This window comes from Erinaceus europaeus, chromosome 12, assembly GCF_950295315.1.
Source record: "Erinaceus europaeus chromosome 12, mEriEur2.1, whole genome shotgun sequence".
NCBI classification, from domain to species: Eukaryota; Metazoa; Chordata; class Mammalia; order Eulipotyphla; family Erinaceidae; genus Erinaceus; species Erinaceus europaeus.
The window spans coordinates 50,864,419-50,874,931 of record NC_080173.1 but is presented as its reverse complement, the minus strand read 5'-3'; the positions used below and the strand labels follow the sequence as shown (position 1 = coordinate 50,874,931).

Genomic DNA, 10,513 nt, shown 5'->3' with positions numbered 1-10,513 from the left:
TCTTTTTATTACCTTTATCTATTTATTGGATAGAGACAGCCAGGAATCAAGAGAAAAGAGGAGATAGAGAGGGAGAGAGACAGAGAGATACCTACAACACTGCTTCACCACTCGCAAAGCTTTTCCTCTGTAGGTGGGGACCAGGGATTGAACCTGGGTCCTTGAACATTGTAACGTGTGCGCTCAACCAGGTTCGCCACCACTTGGCCCTGGAGCTTTGTTTTACTGCTGTGTATGAAATAAAATCTGTGTTCAGTTAATTCTTAAAATTGCTCATTGTCAGACCTACACAATGGCCTGAAAGGAAGAAATCCAGTGAAAGAACAGAAACCAGCATAGTGGCTGTTTCTTTAACCATCAGATCCAGTTAAAAGAGCTAGGGGGGAGGCCCACCCTACTAGGGAAAGAGAGAGACAGGCTGGGAGTATGGATCAACCAGTCAACGCCCATGTTCAGCAGGGAAGCAATTACAGAAGCCAGACCTTCTACCTTCTGCAAGCCACAATGACCTTGGGTCCATACTCCCAGAGGGATAAAGAATAGGAAAGCTATCAGGGGAGGGGATGGATTATGGAGATCTGGTGGTGGGAATTGTGTGGAGTTGTACCCCTCTTATCCTCTGGTTTTGTCAATGTTTCCTTTTTATAAATAAAAAATAAAAATAAATAATAAAAAAGAAGAAAAAAATAACTGAGGGAGGGACCAGGTGGTGGCTCACCTGGTTGAGTGCACGTGTTACAATAGACAAGGACCCAGGTTCGAGCCCCTGGGAAAGCTTTGGGTATCTCTCTGTCTTTCTCCCTCTTTTGATTTCTGGCTGTCTCTATCCAATAAATAAATAAAGATTTAAAAAAAAAAAGAGCTGGGGGAATCCTTAGTGCTGAAGGCCCTGTTTCTCCAAGATCTCACAAGCAGAAATATTTCCTCAAAAAGCCTTTTTAAAAATTGTTTATTTATTTATTTATTTATTTTAGTAAATCTTTGTAAACAAAGGAAAGGAAAAATCCCTTGTAGGATTTCTTTCTAAGTTTGGATTCTATTCCACCCTGGGCCATGGTCTCAAACCTCCCATTCTCCTTGTTGCTTATACTGCAAAAAGTGATATTCCCCAGAAATGGGGGACCTGGATGATAGTGAGACCAGGGTGGGATGTGTTCCAGAAATGGTTGTAGCTCTGGCTCTTTGCTCTCATTTCCTCACTTTGTGACCTTCTTTTGTGCAATGGCTACTGATGAATCATCTGTTTGGGTGCTGAGAACAGAGTTAATTTGGGCTTTTCTTCTTCTTTTTTTTTTTTTTTTTTGTCAAATAACTGGAAACATACAGACCCAGCCTTCATGAACAAGAAGGATCCCATGTTCTTCTGGGGATTGCCGGGGCATCAGCTTCTCTGATGGTGAAGAAGAGGAGACAGACAAAGGGAGAAATTGGGGTTAAATTTTTAGGTTTTCAGATTAACCTGAAAATCAGAGATTCCCACTTCTCTCTGGCTTATTTGCCTACCCTTGTCAGAATGCTAATCCTAAAAGAGATCCACATTGGGGAGCAGGTGGTAGCGCAGCAGGTTAAGTGCAGGTGGCGCAAAGCGCAAGGACCCGCATAAGGATCCTGGTTCGAGCCCCTGGCTCCCCACCTGCAGGGCAGTCATTCCACAGGCGGTGAAGCAGGTCTGCAGGTGTCTATCTTTCTCTCCCCCTCTCTGTCTTCCCCTCCTCTCTCCATTTCTCTCTGTCCTATCCAACAACGATGACAAAAATAAAAACTACAACAATAAAACAACAAGGACAACAAAAGGACATAAATAAATATAAAAAAGAGAGAGAGACCCACATCTAAGCTTGCCTTGACTGATGTGCTTTTGAAAGATCATAAAGGCTTTTTACCCTTTTTCTTTCCATCAACTGTATCTCCGGTAAGGAAAAGAAAAGATGTCTTTTTTTTTTTTTTTTTCTTTATCTCCAGGGTTATCACTGAGGCTTGGAGACTCAGTGCCTGCACTACGAATCCACTGCTCCTGGTGGGCATTTTTCCATTGTTATTGTTGCTCCTGTTGTATAGGACAGAGAGAGGAGGGGAAGACAGAAAGGGAGAGAGAAAGACCTGTGCACTGGTCCTTCCAATTTGCATTACGTGGGGGGCTTAACCCAGCCCCCGAAAAGTTGTTTCTTATGTTTTCGTCTTTTTTTTTTTTTTGGTCTCCAGGATTATTGCTGGGGCTTGGTACCTGCACCACGAATCCACTGCTCCTGGAGGCTATTTTTTCCCCTTTTGTTACCCTTGTTTTATCGTTGTGGTTATTATTATTGTTGTCATTGTTGCTGGATAGGACAGAGGGAAATGGAGAGAGGAAGGGAAGACAGAGGGGGTTAGGGAGAGAAAGATAGACACCTGTAGATCTGCTTCACCTCCTGTGAAGCGACCCCCCCCCCCTTTGCAGGTGGGGAGCCGGGGGCTCAAACCCGGTTCCTTCTGCCGTTTCTTGCACTTCACGCCATGTGCACTTAACCCACTGCACTACCGCTGACCTCCATTTTCATCCTTTTTACAAATAAGTTAAGTGCCTGTCATGTACCAAATCTCATAGTAGGGAATTTATTAGTTTTAACTTTTTTTAAAGGAGTTACAGCAATTAATCTAAGATTTAAAAAAATTTAAAGATTTTATTTATTTATTAATGAGGAAGATAGCAAGAGAAAGAACCAGACATCATTCTGGCACATGTGTTGCCGGGTATCGAACTCAGGACCTCATGTGCCACCTCCCAGACCACTAGGAAATAGAAAAAGAAAAGTAAGTCCCATGTCTTATCTGGTTTACCTACCAAAACAGTTGTCTTGGGTACTGAGATGTCTTGTGCCCCCCCCCCCCCCCGCCCCCGCCAATTAATCACCAAGGGAAGCTTCCAGGGCAGAATTTTTTTAAAAACTCGAGCACTGTTTATCTCTGGCATATGGTGGCTGCTAGAGATTGAACCTGGGACCTCAGAGCCTCAGGCATGAAAGTTATTCGCATAATCAATGATGCTTTTTCTTCCCACCTCCACTCTCCACAGGAAAGGATTTCTATAGGCTGGATTCTGCAACATCTTTTTTTTATTGTCCTCCCCCCTCCCCCAAAGTTCATAAACACGATTTATTGTCTTGAAGGTAAGTATAGAAAGCCAAGAGTGAAGGATTGTTGGGACCTGCTTGGCCTCCATCTAGGCCCAGCAGACACTCCCTAAGCCTGGCTTGAGTTTCGCTGAAGGTCACTAACTTCCTCAGAGTGACACAGCACTTCCTGTGAGCCGCACCTGAATTCACCTCTGCCCTCCAACTGATGACGTGTAAAGAGCATAGGCCCACCTCACACCACCTCTAGCGTCATCTCACCCTATCTTTCCATCCCTGCCCCCCCCCCCCCCCCATAAAGAATGTCCTTTTCCTCAATAAAGCGAGTCACTGCCTTAACAGAACTCCCGACTTGGTGTCTTTTCTTTTCTCAAGTCGTCGACACTCTCCCTGCCGCTCAGCCCCAAAAGGGGGTCCGGCTGGTCCAGATCTCCCTCCTCGCAACCATCTGTGGGGGAGACCCCGACAAAGGATGAGTAGATGTTTTCAGTGCCTGGTTCCTTCAGAGGAAGGAGATCAGCCCTTTGCAAGGATGTAGGGGGTGTCTGTTCTCATCCTGAGTTTAGTCACAGGCTTTCTGAATGGGAGATGCTGACTGCCCAGAGCGCCTCCTTCTGGCTGAGCAGTCCCTCCACAGAGAGGCAGCAGGAAGCCTCAGAAAATCCATTCGCTTCCCTGGATCATGGAACATGCTGCCTTCAGTCACCAACTAGCGGAAAAATAGCTGAGACCTTGGGAACATTTACTGATGCTGTGCTTGGCTCCAAGCACTGTGGAATGCAGAGTTCTTTCCAATCCTGAGAGGCAGGTGCTAATCTTTTCATTATTTCCATTTATTATTTATTCATGAGGCAGGGGATGGGGAGGAGAGAGCATCACTCTGGCACATGTGATGCCAGAAATTGACCTCATGCTTGAAAGTCTAATGCTTTATCCACTGCACCACCTGCCAGGTACATCACTTCCATTTAACCCATGCTGCAAATGAGCAGGGATGTTATGTAGCCCTTGTGAGCTTACAGAGGTGATGTGTGGCATCTCCAGGATTCAGCTCAAGCCTCAGAGCTCCACACCTTCCCACTGTCCCTGAACAGGGGAAAATCTCATCTTTGTGTAACAAAGCTTGTGCTCTCTGTGAACGCAGGATGGGAGCTAATCTGAGGTGGCGTGAGGGAGAACAGGAACTTTTATTTTCTGAGGAATTGTAGATTTCCACCCCCCAGCTTTACTGGAAACAGTATTACTCACACCCGAGGCTCCAAAGTCCCAGGCTCAATCCCCTGCACCACCATAAACTGGAGCTGAGCAGTGCTCTGGTAAAAAACAAAACATAGTCTTCTATCTTTTGGAGACTCCATCAGGTCCCATGCTGAGTCATTTTTGTTTTGTTTTTGCCTCCAGGGTTATCTCTGGAGCTCTGTGCCTACACAACAATGACCCTGATCCTGGTTGCCATTGCTTTTGCTTTCTCTTTTCTTTCTTTCTTTCTTTCTTTCTTTCTTTCTTTTTTTTTTTTTTTTGCCTCCAGGGTTATTGCTGGGGCTAGGTGCCTGCGCTACAAATCCACTGCTCCTGGCCACCATTTTTTCCATTGCTGTTGTTGGATAGGACAGTGAGAAATTGAGAGAGCGAGGGAAGAGAGAGAGGGAGAAAGATAGACACCTGCAGACTTGCTTCACCACCTGTGAAGCGACCCTCCCCCTGCAGGTGGGGAGCCAGAATCCTTGAGCAGGTTCTCACACTTCCTACTATGTGTGATTAACCTGGTGCACCAGCTACTTACTCCCCTTCCCTGATTTTCTTCTTTTTTTGATAAAGGGTAAGAGAGAGAGAGAGGGAGAGAGAGAGAGAGAGAGAGAGAGAGAGAGAAGAGACACTGGCAGCACTATCCCACCATTTATGAAGCTTCCCTGCTGCAGCAGGGGACAGGGGTTTGAACCCCAGTTTTCACTCATGGCAACATGTGCACTCTATTGGATGTGCCACCATCCAACCCCCTCAATTTTGAATTAAAAAAGAAATTGAACAGAGAAAAAGTGAAGCTGAAAATGAAGATTCTAGCCCAAGCCTGAGGTGTATGATGAAATTTTATTGCCTTATATTCAAATGTTTCTTTTTCAGTTTTCAGCTATGTGGAAAACTGATTTAGCTATCTCTAGAGACTAAATATAAAAATGTTTTAAGAACATCAGAAAAATCACCCACTAAAGACTTTCTGTTTTTCACTGTTCAAATAAGGATTCTCCCTCCCCTTCCCTTCCCTTCCTTCCTTCCCTTCCCTTCCCTTCCCTTCCCTCCTCCCTGCCCTGCCCTGCCCTGCCCTGCCCTGCCCTGCCCTGCCCTGCCCTGCCCTGCCCTGCCCTTCCATCTCCCTTCTCTCTCTCTGCCCTATTGTGGCAAAGTAATCAATTGTCCTCCATTCAAGAAGATAAACAGTTTAGCAGCCTGACAGTGGAGTTCTTATAATGAATGCCTCCAAATCTTCCTGGGGTGTAGAAAGGGGTCACAAGTTTGGGGGCGGGATTGAAAAGCAGCCACAGTGAGGACAAGTGCAAGCTCTCTTGGCTGTGTAAATAAACAGATGCTAGCTAGGCTCACGGTTTCTTGAGCCAAGAGCATGTGTCTGAAGTCATTGCTATGCATCCTTTGGAGGCTGTGAACCCACACTCCTGGCATGACCCTGACCTAGTCTATAGTGGGCTTCCATAGTAATTTTTTTTTTCCAGCCAGAGAACTGCTCAGCTCTAATTGTTGGTGGGAACGTGGGATCACTTGTATGCTAGTCCTGTGTGCTACAATTGCCCCAGTATCCCCAGCCTTGCTCCTCCATATTAAATTGTGGCCCTACTGTTTCCGTGCCACCTGATGTTATACTAGGAATAACCTCAAAGAAGACTCCCAACACATGGGTTTGGGGACAGTCTTGGTTACTTGTTAACTATGTGACCGTGGGAAAGTCCCTTAGTGCTGGTGCCTGGTACACAGTAGATGCTTAGCTTCTCTGAGCCTCAGTTTCTCCATCTGGGAAATGGGGTAGCAGTGTCTCCCGAACCGGCTGCTGAAGATCAAATAGCTTCTTAATGCTTTTTAGACTTTGCTGCAATTCACATAAGTCACTCAAGGAGCAGCTTTTCAAATGCAGGGAGTCTGGGTGGGCAGGTTTTCCGTCTCCGTTTTTTTTTTTTTTTTTGGTCCACAAGGGCTATTGCTGGGCTCATTTATTTTCCTTTTCTTTTTTTTTTTTTTTCTAGCAAGAGGGTAAGAAACAAAGAGAAAGGGGTTGGGTGGTGGTGAACCTGTTTGAGTGCACATGTTGCAATGTGCAAGGACCCAGGTTCGAGCCCCCAGTCCCCATCTACAAGGGGAAAGCTTTGCAAATTGTGAAGCAGTGTGGCAGGTGTCTTTCTCTGTCTCTCTATCACTCCCTTCCCTCTTGATTTCTAGATATCTATCCAATAAATAAATAAAGATAATAATAGAAGAAACAGAGACAGACAGACAGAAGGATACCCCAGCACTGTTCTAACACTTGTAAAGCTTCCCCTGCTGGTGCTCCTGAATAGTGGCCTGGCGCCACCTGCTGGCCCAGTCCTGCATTTCTTTTTTTTAAATTTTATTTATTTTCCCTTTTGTTGCCCTTGTTCTTGTAGTCATTGTTGTTACTGATGTTGTTGTTGTTAGATAGGACAGAGAGAAATGGAGAGAGGAGGGGAAGACAGAGAGGGGGAGAGAAAGACAGACACCTGCAGACCTGCTTCACCGCCTGTGAAGCGACTCCCCTGCAGGTGGGGAGCCGGGGGCTCGAACCATGGTCATTGCTTCGCGCCACGTGTGCTTAACCTGTTGAGCTACAGTCCGACTCCCTAGGCCTAAGACTCTTAGAAGGCTTATGTAGGTAATATTAGTGGGAGGGGGAATATGGAGAGAGAGTAATCTGAAGTGAGATAGGGAGATATAGGAGCAGAGGGGAGGTGGGAGAGAATTGGTTGGCTACAAGTCTGTTGTGTTCCAGGGTCCAGAGAAAAGAGTTCTGTCCACAACCAGATAAGCAATCAGTTCAAGTGGTAAACACTCTACTTTTCAAATAGTGCATGTGGTTGGCTGGCAGCATTTGCCACTGTCTTAATTTAATAAGCACAGCTATAGGCTGAACACAGCTGCAAAATCATTCAGTGTTCTTAGCAATAAACTGTGTATATGTTCTCTCTCTCTCTCCTCTGTCTACATATGACTCTTAAAAATTTTTTTCTATAGGCCCATCAAGAACCTCTAATAATGGGTACAGGGATATTTCAATTTCAGGCTCTAGACCTGAAAAAATTGCCAACAGAGTCAGATGGGGATGACACTTGATTATGACAAGAGAGGGATAGCTAGTCAACCAAGCTTAGAAACCCAACTGCTTTTCCTGGGGCACTTCTGGGTGCTGGGGTTGATTAGCTGGGTTGATGTGCACTCAAGTTATCCAAGCAGAACTCTCTGAGTCCTTTCTGTATAAATACAGGAACAGCTGGTAAAAGAATAGACTGTGCTTGCAGCCTGATCCAAGGGTCCTCTCTCAGAGTTGGCCTCTGCACTCTGGTACTCATTCTCTTGTTGCTTCTCTTGAGTTCTGGCATCAAACAGATGTTCTGACTTCTTAATTCAACAGAGGCAGCCCCCAGAGTCTCATTTCACTGGGTTGGAGCTTCCTGTCACAGGGATGAGCTCTCTTAGGCTCTACCCTCCCACCCCTGGGTGAGATCACTGTGGGATGTCCAAACACCCCATGTGGGGAAGCTACTGCACACCAGCCGCTTTCCTTGGGGACAACATATTTGCAGGGCTCAGAGACCTGGGAGCCTGCAAGCTCTCTGTGATTTGTTAGACACAGTGCATGAAGTGCTACCTCGCCTTCCTGAAAGGTCAGCCAAATTCAGAAAGCTGATCATAAGACCCTGTGTCTTTCTGGTGATTCTTTCCAGCTGCCCAGCTAAATGAACTCTCTGGGTCTAAGAAATGTCCATCTCCTCAAAGATCCTAAAAAGACTTGGGAAATGGCACTAACTCTGTAAGAGTCCTAGCTCTGTTTCCTGGAGGCACTAAGCTATGCGTTTGGGCTAGAGAAATCAGAAGCTCTTGATGACCATGGGCCTCTCTGTAGTTCTTTTTGCCGTAAACAAACCAGGCTGCCTGCAGCCAAATGTCTCCACTGACTTTAGCACTGCCACCCAGGGAGTCAGCTGGGCTTGCTCTGACCAGCTGGTCAAGGCATCTGGAACTTTCTTCAAGCACCTACAGGCAGAGGTCTGGCCCCAAAGCCATACCTTTCTTCACTATTTATGTTCTTTCCCTTCAGGAATCCAGAAAGGTGAGCAACTCCCCCTTGAGAAGAATTAATTAATGCTGGAATGGTAAATGATGCTGGTTCCAATAGGAACTGTCACCACCAGCCATTTTAGATCCATGAAGGTTATAGATGCTTTGCAGGTTCAGCAGGGCCAACCCTCACCCCCTCCTGCCAGCTAGCTTGGAGCCCAGAGAATTGCAGTGCTTGGCTGTTCTTTCACAAAGAAGACTTTGTTACAAACCTTCTAATCCTTCAGAAACATGAACTTAACATTATTCTCTTTGCTGCACTGGTTTGTTCTTCTTCCTTCTTCCTTCCTCCCCTCCCCATTCGGCCCTCTGACCTTCTCCTACACTTTGTTTCCTTAAGGATATATATATAGCCAAAGTCATCATCTTTTCTACTCTGGGTGTCATTAATGTCCTCACTGAAGACAAAGTGTGACTGGAAAATCATGAGTCTGGTATTTGGATGGACTCCCTACCCCCACCTCGGGAGGCCTTGTACTTAAAGCAGTTCTTTCTTTTACAGCGTCTGATAACAGGTGTAAGAAGGCAAGGCTAAGTAGACATTTACTTGCGGCTGCCGCTTTTCATGCTGAATGCAGATGAATGGTAGATTTTAATTTTATTTCTTAATTTATTTTTTAAAGATTTATTTATTGATATTTTAATTTTAAATGATCTTCAGATACACCCCCAAGTCATCCCTAAGACAGAATATCCTTCAAGCCAGGATGAGATTGGGATCCTAAGCTCTCTTCCCTCCAAACTTCTGGCCAAGCTGGGAAGATGGAAGCCACTTTCCAGGTCAGTGTTTTATGCAGGAAGCCCCTGCCATCAGAGCCAGCTTCCTCTCTCCCAACCACTGAGGATTTTTAACAAAATTCCATTGGAGTTCCCTGCTGGATACATTTCTAGAAGCCTCTATGTGGCTTCTCTTTGATGACTCTAAGACTTCTCTGGGGGGTGGGGGGAGAATCAGGAGAGCTCTGGCTTTGGAGGTACTACTGACACTGACAGAAGAACAGGCCAGCAACTACAATGAATACCTACTGAGCCTTCAGAAAAAGAACCCTGCGCTGCAACATGGCCTTGCACAGCTGGCCAGGCTGGGCTGTAGGTGGGGTGATGCCTAAGATTCTGGCCGCACACACGTTCACTGTGGCAGTCTTGCCTCGTAGCAGAAATGACTGTTTGTGGGAGCAAAGCCTAAAAATCTAATTCCCCTTTGCTCTCATTAGCTTTCCTCTGATGACAACATGCCACTCAACAGCACATACAAGGACCGAGATCACCTATACCTGGTTTTAACAGGTAGAGGGAAGTCCTTCTTCAAATTTTCAGAGTCACAGAAACTGGGCTAGTTGTGCGGAGTCCATAGCATGAGGACCAGCTCTGGAGACTATGGACCCTGGAATGCTGTGACCCCAATCTAGAGTTTAGTTGTCAGTGTCAGATAGAGGGACCTCAGCTGACCAGCAGTGGATCATCTGGCCACTTCTGGGTGACAGGGGGTCTCTGAGACAGCAACAGAGTAGACCATTGAGAGACCCCAACAGAAGACCTCTTGTCTGAAGACAGGATGAAAGTAGGTGATTGTTCCTGAACAACTTAGTGCGGCTGTTTTTCTGTCCCCTGCTTCACCGTCTGGGCTGTGACGTCCAGACTGGAGCTCTGGCACCGCAGAACATCGCTTCTTCCAGTCCGAGTGTGTCCAGAGGAGGCTGTTTGACTTTGACTTGCTTCCTTCCTTCCCTCCGAGGAGGAGGCCTGGTGCTCTTAGCACTGCTCAGCCTCCACGAAACCCTCCTTCTCGTGGCCTGAAGGCTCGACCTCAGTGTAGGTGGAATGATTGGGGTGGTTGCGGAACTTCATGGCCGGCCAGTGGTGAGGTCTCCGCTGCGGGGGGCACAGACACAGAGTCAGTGGCCATCACTGGGGACCCCCTGCAGTGGACAGTGCTGAGCACCATGGCACAGTAAACTGGGTGCTGGGGACCTGCTGAGTGTCAGGGTATGTCTAGGTCCTCTGCCAAGGAGGTTCCCTGTTTGATCCTCCCATCCCTGACTGAG

The 10,513-nt window shown here is 46.5% G+C and overlaps 1 protein-coding gene across 5 annotated transcripts in view; it reads right to left on the bottom strand.

The window, feature by feature from the left end:
* Positions 1 to 1,073: 1,073 nt before the first annotated feature.
* The window catches only part of PLXDC1 (plexin domain containing 1), an 83,713-nt gene continuing 74,273 nt past the window's right edge, over positions 1,074 to 10,513 (bottom strand). For 3 of the 5 annotated variants that reach the window (XM_060203590.1, XM_060203591.1, XM_007530929.3), the window contains one exon: positions 9,050 to 10,340. In XM_060203590.1, the coding sequence (XP_060059573.1) occupies positions 10,221 to 10,340 (120 nt within the window). In that variant the 3' untranslated portion in view covers positions 9,050 to 10,220. Of the gene's footprint in view, positions 1,391 to 9,049; positions 10,440 to 10,513 lie in introns of those variants that run through there. The other 2 variants (XM_060203593.1, XM_060203592.1) reach the window with 2 other exon arrangements.